General features: G+C 31.3%; 3 protein-coding genes across 5 annotated transcripts in view; 2 read left to right on the top strand and 1 right to left on the bottom strand.

Annotated features, from left to right (window-relative positions):
- Positions 1-797: 797 nt before the first annotated feature.
- Positions 798-7,861, bottom strand: LOC108575144 (zinc finger FYVE domain-containing protein 9-like). 3 transcript variants are annotated; one of them, XM_017937866.1, is made up of 13 exons: positions 7,605-7,861; positions 5,280-7,397; positions 5,119-5,198; positions 3,817-3,994; positions 3,204-3,419; positions 3,013-3,135; positions 2,779-2,943; positions 2,560-2,719; positions 2,071-2,489; positions 1,753-1,996; positions 1,560-1,680; positions 1,313-1,474; positions 798-1,148 (listed from the first exon to the last, which is right to left on the bottom strand). In XM_017937866.1, exons 1-13 carry the CDS (start codon positions 7,660-7,662, stop codon positions 993-995), a joined length of 4,200 nt encoding a protein of 1,399 aa, XP_017793355.1. In that variant the 5' UTR covers positions 7,663-7,861; the 3' UTR covers positions 798-992. The 3 variants fall into 3 exon arrangements, with proteins under 3 accessions (XP_017793355.1, XP_017793357.1, XP_017793358.1); XM_017937868.1 differs by having other exon boundaries at positions 3,204-3,392; XM_017937869.1 differs by having other exon boundaries at positions 3,817-3,931.
- A 907-nt stretch (positions 7,862-8,768) lies between these two features.
- Positions 8,769-12,907, top strand: LOC108575157 (exosome complex exonuclease RRP44). Its single transcript, XM_017937883.1, has 14 exons — positions 8,769-8,822; positions 8,995-9,168; positions 9,259-9,416; positions 9,498-9,685; positions 9,759-9,985; positions 10,047-10,325; positions 10,404-10,688; positions 10,759-10,996; positions 11,076-11,334; positions 11,401-11,644; positions 11,727-11,947; positions 12,010-12,178; positions 12,260-12,541; positions 12,623-12,907. Exons 1-14 carry the CDS (start codon positions 8,769-8,771, stop codon positions 12,785-12,787), a joined length of 2,943 nt encoding a protein of 980 aa, XP_017793372.1. The 3' UTR covers positions 12,788-12,907.
- Positions 12,908-13,376: 469 nt separating this feature from the next.
- LOC108575143 (eukaryotic peptide chain release factor GTP-binding subunit ERF3A) overlaps positions 13,377-15,349 on the top strand; it is a 4,397-nt gene continuing 2,424 nt past the window's right edge. The window contains 2 exon segments of the mRNA XM_017937865.1: positions 13,377-13,973; positions 15,022-15,209. Coding sequence (XP_017793354.1) covers positions 13,733-13,973; positions 15,022-15,209 — 429 coding nt within the window. The 5' untranslated portion in view covers positions 13,377-13,732.

Here is a 15,349-nt window from a genome sequence, read left to right as displayed (position 1 = left end):
CGGAGCTGAACGTTCATATTGATAATTTTTATAAATCTTTTCGAAAACACTATAAATAAAAAAATTAATAATATAAAATCGCAAAAGTGCATATATAGCAAAGGACACAAATTTTTTATATGCTGATTATTATTAATCATTTCGAAAAACAAAGTTTATGGGATCACAATAAAACAGATACAGTACTTGGCTTTTATACATATTTACAGGTATCGTTAGCAACTACATAAATCTATTCATGTGTAAATATTTCCATGTTTGGATTCTTTCTGCCGAAATATTATTAAAAGTCTTGTTTTCAGCTAAGAACAGTTTCAAAATAGACAAATTTTAATTAATACAATAATCGCAGATCTCAGCAAAACACATTGAGTACAAATGTTAAGTTTAGGAAGAAATACTTCAAATAATTTTTTTTATCTACAGTGTACAATTTTGTACAAATTATATTTAATCAAATTACATTACCGCATTTAAATTACCTTTAAATTTTAAGTCCTTCGTTAGGTTAGGATACAACAAGCCGGTAACTTTTTGTCAATATTAAAAATATTCAACATATTCATATAAAAATGAAATTAACCCGAAATGTTTAAGAATACTTCGTTAAGTATTCATTTATACGCATATTACATTTATTAACTATCATTATACACATATTTCATGATTAACAACAGAACAGATATATTTTCGCAATAACAAATAATGGTATTTTATTTTGATTTTAGTCGCAAAACGATTTCTGTCAAGAGATCAGGATATTTTTTGTTCATTATACTTTTATAATATAAGCGCTGCTTTCATGTTTATCTATGTAGATTAGGTTAGTAGTGGGATAGAAAATTATTTTCTTCACGAAAGATCTATTTTAGTGGTTCCACGAGTCTTTTAATTGTACATTTGGAGCGTACAAAACCTCGTGGCCTTTATACCTCTATTATTGTTATTTTTAATAAAATCATTAACAAAACAGAAGTGAACAGACCACGGTTTCAATAATCATCAAGTATGTAAAAAATTAATTCAAGCACAGTTTGCGTATCCAGACTTTGTGCTGCTTTATGCAGAACTTGAATTAATTCGTTGTCCAAACTGTTCATGTAGATCGGGGGCAATTTCATGCCTTCGCTACCAGCTTCATAACCCACCTAGTATTATTACAACTTAATTATATTTCTTTTCTCGCACAATAGATTATTCTAAACTGCTAATGACTAGAGTAAAGTTTGTAAAATTTGGTTAAGTTACATATTTTTTTCAAAAAAATATCAATATTCCTAAATTAATTCTAAAAATGCTGCAATAAACTTACATTATCAGGATGAATATTTATTCTTACACCAAGTTTCGTTAGACCAGCATTAGCTAGTAGATCCAGTAGCTTCACTAAAGCTGTACACGTTGCTTTCGCTACGTTTTCTGCTAATTTATTTATATCCACCGGGTCGTGAACACCATTTGGACGATCATGAGACTTTAAAAAAATATTTAACATTACATCTCACGAATGAATACGATAAACGATTCATAATTTAATGTATATTCTTATTTATACTTACATGAATAATAAATACTTCAGTCCACCGGATAAATCTACTCGTTCCCTTGAAATCGGTAACATTGCGTACTCTGATTGACGGGATATAATCCATAGATTGTCCATCGATAGGACTTTTCACTCTGAGAACAGGTCATATAAACTTTAATAAATAGCTCGTACTCAAAATGTATAATAATTAAAAAAATGCTTACCCCAAGTTGAATTGCATATCATTACGGACCCATTTTATAGTCACTGTTTCATCCGGTTCAGGTGCTCCCTGTCGACCACAACCAATCGTGAAGTCCTGCATATTTTTTAAAGCTGCTTTCAAGGCTTCCATTTTTTCCGGCATTATTTCTACCATCAATCCATCCTCAACTATTGTGGATTTTGCTGATAGACCCATCGACGATTTCAGTGCTCCATTGATAACAATGAAACTTGTTCCCGTTACTATATCGATCAACCAATTATTTTTCAAACATTCAAGGAAATAATCTAAGTTCAAATCTAACTAAATGACATACCTATTCTTGGTTGATTATGATGCCTACTTATCGCTTGTGTTTGATAAGTGCTTTCATCGCCAGTGTTAGTTTGTATACAAACGAAATGCGAGTCAGCAAAGATATTAAAGTTTGAGGCGTACGCTAATACGTGATCATTGGAATTATTCAAGCCCTTGATCACTTGATCGTATCGATTTCTCGGAAACATTACGTACGACATTCTGTTCTTCAAGTGAATAGTCAATCCTCTTACTGTCGGTAATGTGTATGCAAAGTTTCTGAAGTCTGCTAAAACTTTCATGATCGTGTGCCCTATCTCGAAGTATAAAGCGTCTCGAAACCGTACAGAGAACAATGGGCAAGGATAGTAACGATATTCTGCTCCAAACCGTAAAACGAGACGTAATGGAAATATCTTCGCCCATGGTGTTTCCCATCTGTAAAAGTTAACAATCATATTTGAAGTTAAAAGGAATTATATGCATGAATTTTTATTAATTTACAAACCTGTGTACTAAAAGACCAATTAGGTACGGAGCAGAAGGTAATACAATTTTTTGTAAGCACTGTAACGTTTGTCGTATGAACAAGAATCCTGAATGCTCCCGAGAATCCAAAAGATTTCCTCCCTGATATATCGAAAATCCCATCTCAGACACAATGTTTCCTGCATCATGGTCATCATGAAATAATGTTTTATAAAATTACTTCAAGTGCAAACATTACCTTTGATAGCTTCAAGATATAACTGATTAATAAAAAAGAGAAGATCCTTTGGAACACGGGTTTCATCAGGCAATACTTCAATTAAGAATATAACTTCATCCTGTCCGACGCAATCCAATCCTTTGGACGTCACATTCCAACATATTTTGTTTATGCAACAATTTACTAAAAACAATGCATAGTATTCATTGATAGTCCTCTTACTAGCTGTGATTACTTTTAACTTGTACTTACAAGTCAATATTTTAACATAAGCGTAGAGATTCCGATTAATGGCAAACATGACTGGTGGTTCACATTCGTTCTTCAGCGTTTTATAGAGAAGGCCCTCGTCCGTCACAGCGTGAAACGATACTTCTGTTTTATGAAATTAAATAAAATTATGTAATTTATATACAGAGCTGCCGAAAGATATTACAACTTACGTCCTTTATGTATCGTTACTGTAGGTGGTAGGGCGGTAGGATCTTGTGGCACAAAGCTTTCAGTGTTTGGGTCTAAGCGCGGCACGTTCTGCTTCTTGACAGAGGTACTTGGTATAGACGATCCAGTCGCTGACATCCTCTTGTTCTCTGACTTCCGGTACAGCTTCAGATCCCAGGATATGTCTAGTTCTGTCAGGTCACAGCCAGGCCTTATTCCTGTGTTTTAGTTAGAGGTGCATAAAACCAAAACAAACAGGAGGGAACAGGTCCAGTGAAAGGGCGATGAACTTTTAGGAGGCAGAAAATAAAAAGTAATATTGCATTGGACACAGGAGCATAACTTCAACTCAAACAACTAAAAGTATAACTGCAAGGTATGTTAAGTATAAAGTGTAAGGTTATTGCATTGTAAGTTGTCGTAGATTTATAGAGTATAGTCATATTAGAGTATAGTCATATTATAGTTCAATTTAATTGTTAAATGATTCATAATATATTTAATAAACTGAAGTATTTACTCACAACAAAGATGAACACTTTAATTATGTATTTCGTTTTTTTTGTTTTTGATAACTCTGTATATTGTTTAATATCATGTAAGGCTTTTACCTACCATCGCTGAACATAACAGATTTTGAAATTTCTGGCCGGGTTTTTGTACCACCTTCCCTTTTAAGGACTCCAACAGGTACCATAACTGTAGGGGGTGGAGGCAATCCGCCAGCTAACTGTTGCAAGGGTGGTATAGTTGAACAGTACTCCATGGGATTATTTGGGTTAGGCTGTCTCTCCTATAACCATTTGTCGAATACTCCTAACATTTACATTTACCTCTTTATCCAGCAAACACAGATCATGCATATAAAATAGCATAATACTTTTTACATCATTTTTTCTTGTCATAAAGCAGTATATTTTCATATTTTTTCAGTGTTTTTTTTATGTTAATCTAACAGACAATTATATTTCAATATCTCAAAAAGAGATTATTATGCCTCATTAATTATCTTAAATATACTTTCAATTGGGATTCCTTTATTTTAAAATATTCGGTTTAAAAACAATTTTATTTGGTTTATAAAAAATTCTTAAGAAGCTTAAATAAAACAAGTAATACTAGCAGTGAAATAAGTAAAATTGTACAGGATATATATTTGATAAAACATAAATATAGAATTCCAAGCAGTTATTGTTAATATCAATCTGTATAATTTAACTAATTCAACCATAAAACTCTGTGTTTACTGGACATTAACTACTATTAAAATATTAAGCAGGCAAGTAATTTTTAACAAATAATGCTACAGTTAAAACACATGCTTTATATTTGCAATGCATGGAAAAAGAAAAAAAAAATGTCTATAATATATATAAGAAACATAATACAAATAGGCAAAATGTATTACTGCAAATTCATTGTTTTTAATGATTTAAAAACTAATTGAACATTAAACATCTTTTCTCATGTCATTTTTAAAAAAAGATTGTGAAATTTCTATTTCAAGTTAATATCCTCATATAAATTGATTTCAGATAGCAATAAAGAAGTATTCAACAAGTTGTTATAGGTGATTATCAAACTTATACTAACATTTAAATTAATTTACAACAGGCAAGGTTTTATTTAAATTTAATTTATGATATGATTTCTCTTAATCAAAAATTTAATAGTACAATATTTTTATAAATAACTTAACCATATTAATGAAACAGAAATTAAATTTTAAGTAGTTGAAGGTTATAGTAAAATGCTATATTAAAATTAACAAAAATATATGGCTAGCTACTATTGGTTTATACTTTATGTTAAGGTCATAAAACTGTTAATATTTACTAATAGAATTTATGAATTCATACATTAAAAAAAGAAAAAATACATAACAATCTTTTACAAAATAGTCTGTAACCAACATACCTGAGGTGAATTAATATCATTGTTATTTGCACATGTAGAGTAACTAGAAGACCACTCTCCCATGCCTTGTTCTGCTTCAGCTAAAAAATAAAAATTTGATTTCTTTACATTCTAAAGAAGGTATTAAAATGTTTAAAATAACATTAATTTGATGGAATTACCTTTAGTAAGAAGCTGATAACAGGAAACACAAACACGGGAATCAATATTCCCCTGATATTCTAATTTGTATTTCATACTACAACATTTATTACATAGCACCTTTCCACATGCACGACAATGATGTCGTCTTTTGAGTACTGTAAATTTAACATCACAGAGCATACAACTGGCTGCATCACTATCAGGAACCCAGAATGGAGGTTGTTTTCCCAAGACTGAACTAGATTCTGGTATAGAATTTTCTAAAATATCTGGAGAAGATCCCTGCTCTTCCTTTGTACCATTAACATCTAATTGTGCTTGACCTGATGATATATCATTTGAAGAACCAAGTGCTTGATGTTCATTACTATTATTTGTCGAAACAATGTCCAAAGTCTGGGGACGTGCTGGCTTCTCTGATTCATCACTGATATCATTCACATTTGATCTTGCAGAAACTTCTGCAGATGTAAACACTGCATCATCATTATGTTTTGCTTTATCACTTAATACTTTTATTTCAGGTGTCATTGAATTTCTTTTTTCAGATGTACTATCAATATCACTTTGTATTTTTAACTCACAAGCTTGACTATGTTGTGCAGAACTTCCTTGCTGTTCTTTTAACTCCTCAGCCTTACTGTTACTTAGTGATCCCTGGTTAACATTTAAATTATACATAGAGTGTTCTTGGCTATCCCTTGTAGTTTTTGCATTAGGCACACTTTCATTTTGTAGAGTTACATAAATCTCTTCCAATTTCACCTTATCATCTTCAGCTACATCAGTTGTATGCAATAATTTTACTTCTTCACTATTTAAATGATTTAAAATATCCCTAGGTTTATCTTCATTTACTTGATCATCATGCTGTTGTACATTTTGTTCCTCTAATGTTTCACTCAATATTTCTTTATCTGTTTCTTCTTTTATATAGTCCTGCTTGTTAGAATCTTCTTTTAATTTCTCCTCTTCTTCAAGTTCAGTCAAATACTTAGTTAATTCATCCTCTGATAAATTATCAATATTACTAAATCCAACTGGTTTATGCATTGGAATTAAACTGTTCTCATACTTTTCAGTTATATCAGTATTTTCTATTGTTAGTTCTTCCTCACTCTCTTGTAACTGTGTTGCAGACTCCTCCTTGCAGTAATCACTCTGAGCACAAGTACACTCAAGTGGAAAATTATTTTCTTGATTCACACTGTCTTCAAAATGATGTGCTTCATTTGTAACTTCTACTTTACTATTTAATTCAGCACAGCTTTCAGTAACTGTAACATCTTCAGGTAGTTCTGTTTTACTTTCCAATTTTTTAACACTTGTTACGTGGTCTTTCTTTACAATATTTTCTTTGATACTAGTTTCTTGTGGAATAGGCAACTCTAATGTTACAGGCATTGTAACATCCTGATGACTTGAAATGGAAGCTTCTGTAGTTGAATTGGTTACATCTGCCATTTGTTTATGTGCTATACTGTCTTTACTAGTGCTTTCAATTGACTGAGGTACTTCATTTTCATGGTAAATAGTTTTAGATTCTAAATCAGATTGTACTTCCTGCTCATCTAATACAGAATGAATACAATCTGAACTTCCAGGTGGAGCATTTATGTATTCATTTAAACTACTGAAAACATTGCTAACACTAGGTTTCAGATTAAATTGGTTCAATTTTTTATCATACCTATTGTCAATCTTTGGACTACTGCTACCATTTTGTTGTTTTGGCATCAATTTTAGTGTTATGTCATTATATATTGCCTGAGAATCCTGTTCATAGTCGTAAGGTGGAATAGATTGTTTTTGCACAACTTTACTATGATTTGCACATTCCTCTGTATAAAACTGATTTACATCTGTACTTTCTATTGTCGTTTCCTCTGTGTTGTAATTGAGATTGTCAGAGCCTATATTTTTTTCACTCGCACATTTATTTTTTGTATTTATCTGCTGTGAATCTTTGTGCCTTTCTAAGGACAATATTATATCAAATTCTTTATTGGCTTTTTTAGGCTCTATTAGAAGATAGTTATAAGTTTTTAAAGCTGATGGTTCAAGATTACATTTAACTGCAGATGAGGATGCATTATTTACTGAAGGATTAACTGATGCTATTTGCTCTGCACAATCTGAAAGAGATGTTAAACATGATTAAAAATAATACAACAAAAAAAAAAATTATTCCTCAAAACAAAATAAAATATTATCTAAAAATATTAGTTCATCTGATCTTTTCAAAAATAGTATTAAAAAATTGTGAGAAAACAAAATCTTGAACGCTACCATAATTTCCCATATATCGGTCCGAAAATAAATTGCTGAATGATAATACTTACCTTCATTAAATTCAAAATCGTCTAAAACCTTGTCCAAATCAATAGCAAATTTTTCCATTGCGTCGCTAATGTTGGTTACGCTAATTGTAAGGTCATTTAATAAACATTCCAATCCGACTTCTGATAATGATAAATACGATTTCGTTAATGGTATCCGTCGGAAGAAAGATGCACGATGTAATTTTAGATTTTTCTACTAATTATTCGTCAAGAATGATATTAAACAGAGAATATCAAATGATGATCGACTGTCACGTTACTTGTACAACATTTTCAAAGGTTCGACGAACTTTTTACAGCAAATAAATCATTCCGTGTTACGAATCACTTTGCATTAGATGTCTTCAGTCAATACATATATCTTTGCGAATCGATTTCCCATCATTATCCATGACGCGCAGCCGTGACGTAAGTGTAAAAGAGAACGATTAGAATGGTTTGACTCACGTGTAGATAAATAAAACATAAAAATCAAAATATATTCATAAATTTTCGATCATCACGTGGATTAATTGACAGCGCAATAAGTACTCGCACATACTGGTGCACTACTTGCCCATAGAACTGTCATTCTCTACAAGCAGGGACAATCGTTTTCCTATCGATCAATCGAAATTTTCTTTGTATATTTTCGATCGATCGATTATTTAAACATTCCTTGGTTATTTTTTTTTGTATATAATATGAAAATATTTTAAGAAAATACGATATTTGCTAATTTTATTTTCGTTTTTTAATAAATTAAATGTAATAGCGAAAATATAAATTTAAATAAATGTAATTTATACATGTGTGAAATTTCTCTAGGAAAATATCACTACAATAAATTCATAATTTACGATTTTATTTTCTTCATAATAAAGTTTCACGTACTTTATATATAAAATGAATGTAATCACAATTGATTAAATATTTTTTAAATGCACTAAAGCGTTAATAAAATATATTCATTCATTAAGATTATTATGAAATTCTAATTTAGATCATTTACAGTTGTCTACCTTGATTTGCCATGTTGTGGAAGCTTGATCTTCTTTGCACGTGTAATATCGGCTGATTGATATACATACATGTTTGAATTTAAAGAATAATATCTTGTTTTTTGGTATAATAAATAAATACATAATTATTGAAATATATTCTCATGCAATAAAAATAAGTAATATGTTGACAACAAAAGTATTCTTTAGAAAAACTAAAGGAGGAAACGTTTTTAAGGTATAGTAAATAAAATTAAAACGCTTGACACTTGATGATTTGTGTTAAACCTTATGTAAAGTAGTAAAACATTTGAAATTATGTAAACGCATTACTTTGTTAAATTTTTTATAATAAATTAAACGAATTGTATTAATATCACTATTGAAATCATATTTTTGTTATTTTTTAGACTGTTAGGGAACATTACCTTAGAGATGACATTCACTGTGGTTCTAAGGCTTGCACAAAATGTTTTCATAGAACTCGGAATGTAATATTAGATGATGAAGATTCAAGTGCAAAAAGCTCTAAAATAACACACCCTTATTATTTACTGATGGATACTAATATTATTTTAGATCAGGTAAGTATATCCTTAATTCAATTTTTTAAATGTCCATAATATAGCATAATTTATTAATAATTATTTTTAATATGTGCAAATGCAATTTAGATTGACATCTTAGAAGAAGATCTTATTTCTAATGTTATCATTTTACAAACAGTGTTGGAAGAGGTAAAGCATAAAAGTTCTACTGTATATAAAAAGTTAAGAGATATTATCAATAACACACGCAGGAAATTTTATGTGTTTGTTAATGAACATCATAAGTATGTTAAAAGTATTTTATTTATTGCTATAGCTTATGTTGTATATTTTTTTACTAATGATTCCTTATTATTTTTATATAGAGAAACTTATATTGAACGTAAGCCTGGTGAAAGTGTAAATGTCAGAAATGATAGAGCAATTAGAGTTGCAACAAAATGGTATAATACTCATCTAGATCTGGACAATTGTAAAGTTACAATTGTCCTGTTAACAGACGATACACAAAATAGAGAATTGGCAGAATCTGAAGGAATACCAGTTATTTCAAGTAAAGTTCTTCAATTAATACATTCAGGAGAATTTTAATATCCAGTTCAACTTATACTAATATCATGTTTTAGTGGAAAATTATATTACATCACTAGAAAATGCTGGTTTTTTGGTTGATAAACTATGCAAAAAAAGTTATAACATGAATTCAGAAAGTCAAGAATTTTTTCCATGTCATCTTACACCATCTGAATTACACAGTGGTATAAAAAATGGGAAATTTTCACATGGAACATTTGCAGCATCGAGAGAAAACTTTCTTGAAGGATACGTGAATGTAGATGGAGTTGAAAAATCTGTAAGTACTTGTTTGTTATATTTTCACTATTTATAAATTTATTACATATATTTCATTCTAGATTTTTATCCAAGGTCGCAGTAACCTTAATAGAGTTGTTGATGGTGATGTAGTAGCAATTGAACTCTTAGCAGAGGATCAGTGGTCATCTCCCAGTGACATTGTTCTGCAAGATGAGGAAGAGGCAGATGTTGGCGATGTTTTAGAAATAGAAAAAGTGTTAGACAAATTTGTTTCTTCCAAGAAAATGCAGAAGACGCCAACTGGCAAGGTTGTGGGTATTATTAGAAGAAACTGGAGACAATATTGTGGAATACTGCAGCCCAGTAATGTAGAAGGGGTAAAGAGTCATAATTAGCTCTCATATATATATATATGTTTCTTATAAATTTCATAACCTTCTTCTTCTTTTGTTTAGAATGTACGACATTTGTTTATCCCAGCTGAACGAAAAATACCTAAAATAAGAATCGAGACTAGGCAATATGGGGTGTTGAGTAAACAACGAATCATCGTTGCCATTGACTCATGGCCGCGTAATTCCAGGTATCCCCTTGGTCATTTTGTGCGCGCATTGGGAAAAATAGGAGATAAGGCCACTGAAAACGAAGTAATACTGTTAGAGCATGATGTTCCCCATAGTCGATTTTCTGATGCTGTTCTTAGTTCACTACCGAAAATGCCATGGCGTATCACGGATGTTGTACGTATGAATATACGTGTGACAATAACGTCTGTGCAGTTCATGCAAATTAAATGTGAGTCATTTTTAGGATTTGGCACAGAGGGAGGATTTAAGACATTTAGTTATATGTTCAGTTGACCCGCCAGGATGTACAGACATCGATGATGCACTGCACTGTATAGATTTACCAAATGGTAATTTAGAAGTAGGTGTACATATTGCGGATGTGACACACTTTGTTAGACCCGGAACAGCTTTAGATAAAGAAGCGGCGTTACGAGCAACGACTGTATATCTAGTCGATACGAGAATTCAAATGCTTCCTGGTAAAAATGATTTAAATTTCATTTTTATTGAATTACTTTATTGATTATACCACAGTATAGACGATGTCAATGATTACAGAGTTACTTAGCACCAATCTTTGCTCTTTGAGAGGAAACGAAGACAGGCTCGCGTTTTCTTGTATATGGGAAATGGATAGAGACGCTAATATAGTTAATACTAGATATTGTAAATCCATAATTAATTCGCGAGCAGCGATGACTTATGATGAAGCTCAATTAAAAATTGACGATGCATCCCAGCAAGATGCGCTTGCAAAATCATTAAGGAATCTTAACAGTTTAGCTAAAAAATTAAGAAAGAGACGTTTGGAGAATGGGTAAATAAAATAAATAAATAAAATAAATATGTTAATGAATCGTGTATAATTTTCTTTTTATTGCAGAGCATTAGTATTGGCGTCTCCAGAAATCCGTTTTCAAGTTGACAGTGAAACACATGACCCCATTGATGTGAAAGCGAAAAAGCTGCAAGAAACTAATTCTATGATAGAAGAATTTATGCTGCTCGCGAATATTTCAGTTGCGAAGAAAATTGTAAAGGAATTCCCAGAGTGTGCGGTGTTGAGAAGACATCCTGAACCACCACCTGCCAATTTCGAGCCTCTTATAAAGGCTGCAAAGAATCAAGTAATGGGAAGATGTTAATTAAAAAATCAATAATTTAATTAAAGAACAATGAATTGTTCTCATCGTAGGTTTATTTTAACAGGGTTTTACTATAAATGTTAATAGTGGCAAAGAATTGGCAGAATCATTAGATATATGTCATAAAGAAGGCAACCCCTATTTTAACACTATGTTAAGAATACTCGCCACACGTTGTATGATGCAAGCTGTATATTTCATCAGTGGAATGGTTCAACCAAATGAATACTTTCATTATGGTTTAGCGTGTTCTATTTATACTCATTTTACATCGCCCATTCGAAGGTAAAAAAATATACTGTATTATACAAGCAAGTAAAGTTTTATTCATTTATTTTATTCTGTAGATATGCAGATGTAATGGTTCATCGTTTACTGGCAGTCAGCATTGGGGCAGATGCTACATATCCTGAATTATTAGACAAAAAGAAATGCCATGCACTTTGTCATAATCTAAATCATCGTCATAGAATGGCTCAATATGCTGGTCGAGCATCCGTAGCATTAAATACACACGTTTGTATTTAGTTATACATTTATAGATGTATCATTTAGTTATATATACGTTTCTTACTACCTTTTCTTAAATTTTTTCAGTTGTTCTTTAGAGAAAAAATTCAAGATGAAGAAGGATATATACTTTTTGTTCGAAAGAACGCGCTACAAATATTGATTCCGAAGTATGGTTTGGAGGGAACTTTGTATTTGACCGACAAAAAATCAGCATCGACTGTAACATTCAAATACAATAACTCTGATCATTCGCAAACATGGGGAGATATTGTATTCCGCACCTTTGATCTTGTCATAGTGCAGATAAGTTTGGACAGATCCAATGTACAGCACGAAAAGTTAATATTTAAGCTGGTAAAACCATATGTAAGTAAATAATAATGAATTTAAAGAAATTATCCTAAATTATTTACACGTTCAACTATTTATAAAATCGCGTGAGAATAGATTCCAGGTTTCAGTGTTCCCTCAGAAAGTTCAGAAGGTTATAAACTTGGATTGGAAGAAAGTGCAAGAGAAGTGCAAAAACGGAAAATAGATACAGAGAAAGTACCAGACGAGAACGTTAAAAGTGGGAAAAACAAAAAAAAGAAGAAGAAAAGGAAACAGTAATTCTACAGTATATTTTTCCTTTCAGAGTACTCTATTTTTGACTGTTTTGTACATTTTGACATAAAAAAAGACAAATAAATATGTGTATATACATTTCATTTATGTGTATTAAAAAAACAAAGAGGGTAAAAAGTATGCGAATATTTTTGTTTTAAATAAAACATTATTGAAAAGCTTTTTAAAAGTTGCATGTTTCTTAATAAAAAAAAAAATTTTAAATATCTTTAATGAACTACAGTAAAAAGATTGATTACAATGTAAACACAAACGTATGGTAGTTAGTTATAACTTTTACACAAAAATGTATATCAATGCATTGTACATATACATACATATACTTATACGCATGTACACGTAACACGAGTAACTTAACAACTTTTATATATTCAAAAATTAAACATACAAAATACAGCAAAGAATCTTCGTTTTCTTAGAAAGACATAGTGTCTTAAAAAGAAGGCATCCTTTTGCATACATTTTTTTGCGGAAACTTCCACTCTATTATGATACTTTTTCGTTGCGCCAAAGAATGGAATTTCGTAGTACCAACATTATTGCGTGACTAGAGATATTTTTTGGTAAAATCGAACTTAAAAATTAGAACGTCATTTGTTATGCTGTCGTAGATCGTTCCACTTATTTCTTTTGGATTTGTTGCGTCGGTAATTCGGTCATACGCGGCAAAACGACGGAACGTTCTCGAGTTGAAAGTTGGTGTTTTGATGTTTGTAGTTCCGGCGAAGTAGAACAACGAAACAGACCACGGGGGTCGCACGCGGGGTACCGATACGCGTGTACGGTGTGCGCGGATATCATAAATAATTATTTTTTTAAACCCCGTCCCAATTGTAATTGCGGTTAAATCGAAGTCCTGCACATAACGTAGCGTGATTTCCGTGTTCGATTAATCCACGAGGCCGGTTCGATTACTGAACTCTAATAAATATGGCGAACAGTGTAGCACCAGATTCATGGGAACAGCAGGCGGATAACGGAGACATCGCTCCACCACAGGATAAGTCCATCGAGAGCAAATTTTCTACTCTTAACGTAAATGCTGCGGAATTTGTGCCTTCCTTCTGCATTAATTCTTCACCGCAGAACAGTAACACGGCCGACAGTTCCTGCAATGTCGCTGTCATGATGAATACTGTAACCACCTCTATGCCTCCTGAAATACATCATGGTTAGTCTTGAGATAAAACTGGATTAACCATGAATCATGCATTTTTTTGAGTTATTTACAGGGTTTTTATATGAAGATGTAGGGTTCAGATTCTTGTCATTGTAAGTGATCTGTAAGAGAACTGTTGCGGCTAACCCCCATTACTATTCCTCGCATATTGGTTCTTATCTATTTCATATTTGTCAATATAGAATATAAGCTGACAGAATGTTTTTATACTTAGAGATATGTCTATTGTGTTATTGCAAATTAACTTTGCTAATTTCATTTTTTAATAAAGGATAAATGTAAAAAGCGTGCTTGAGCATGATACGTATACATTTTACATTAACTCAATATTGTGCAATGCTTTAAACCTGCACTAAATTCAAAGCATTTATTCATGTCAGTAAGGGCATGAAGTTAGTTGTTGAATATATTTAAAATGAATTGTATAGTATAGTGATTTTTTTCTATGTAATGAAATTGCTACTCCAATCAAAATATTTATGTATCAATTATGACATTTATTTAATAAAAATACTTCAAATTGACACGAAGAGCTATTATGTATGTAGTGGTAGAATATTAATGATGAAAAACTTCAAAAAAGTACTTTGATTATTATGGTCCCATTTTATTTATGAAAATATTTTATTAAAAAATTTATTTATTTACATTTTAAGAAGGAAAAATTTGTTTCTGCCTTATTATTATATATCGCACATGACAAAAAGGTGTTTGTTACAATGTTTTGTAAATCTTATAACAATGTATTTTACTCTTTTTTTTATTTGTTTCAAATAAATATATCATTCCTATACCCAATGAATAAATAAAATGTTATCAGTGAAAATAACTTACTATATTAAATACATATTCCATAAACATTTATGGATATAGAAAGTTCATTATGCAGGATGAGGTGAAACATTGTAGAGAAACCATGTGAATTATGAAAAGCAGTTTTAAATATTTCCTTAACTCATTAACTTTTAGTCTACATTTTTTATTTTTATTTTGGTAGAAAAGTTTTAGTTTCATTTCAAGTTGTATGTGTTTATTGCAGGCAATACTACACCAGTGGTTCTACCAGATCCAGTGGGTACCCGTGTGGAGGAACCACCTGCTGGGGGAGGGGCTCCACCTCCGAATGTTTCCGATCAAATAAATACTAGCCCTGAACATCAACCAGCTGATTCTTGGGAAGAAGCAGCAGTAGATGGCGATCCTCTTTTAACTCCTGAAAATGAAGAAGTATGCTCAAGCTTTTATAAATAGCCTGACATACATAGCAGGAGCTCTTTTAGACTTTGGTTTATTTAAACTTTATCGTGGCATAGTTTTATTTTCAACATTGTTTCTAATAGCAATAGGAAGAAAGTATCTATTACATA

This window comes from Habropoda laboriosa, unplaced genomic scaffold (assembly GCF_001263275.1).
Source record: "Habropoda laboriosa isolate 0110345459 unplaced genomic scaffold, ASM126327v1 scaffold207, whole genome shotgun sequence".
NCBI lineage: Eukaryota > Metazoa > Arthropoda > Insecta > Hymenoptera > Apidae > Habropoda > Habropoda laboriosa.
Note: the sequence above shows the minus strand (reverse complement) of the source record. Positions and strands in the feature narration are given on the sequence as shown.

Bases quoted from the DNA above. Each gene is read 5' to 3' on its own strand.
- LOC108575144 (XM_017937866.1), bottom strand. From the start codon at position 7,662: ATGGAAAAATTTGCTATTGATTTGGACAAGGTTTTAGACGATTTTGAA. The intron at 5,199-5,279 runs GTAATTCCATCA...TTTATTTTTTAG, and splicing joins TTATCAGCTTCTTACTAAAG to CTGAAGCAGAACAAGGCATG. The intron at 2,720-2,778 runs GTAATGTTTGCA...ACCATGATGCAG, and splicing joins ATATCTTGAAGCTATCAAAG to GAAACATTGTGTCTGAGATG.
- LOC108575157 (XM_017937883.1), top strand. From the start codon at position 8,769: ATGTTGACAACAAAAGTATTCTTTAGAAAAACTAAAGGAGGAAACGTT. The intron at 11,335-11,400 runs GTAAATAAAATA...TTTTTATTGCAG, and splicing joins AAGAGACGTTTGGAGAATGG to AGCATTAGTATTGGCGTCTC. The intron at 11,948-12,009 runs GTAAAAAAATAT...TTTATTCTGTAG, and splicing joins TTTACATCGCCCATTCGAAG to ATATGCAGATGTAATGGTTC.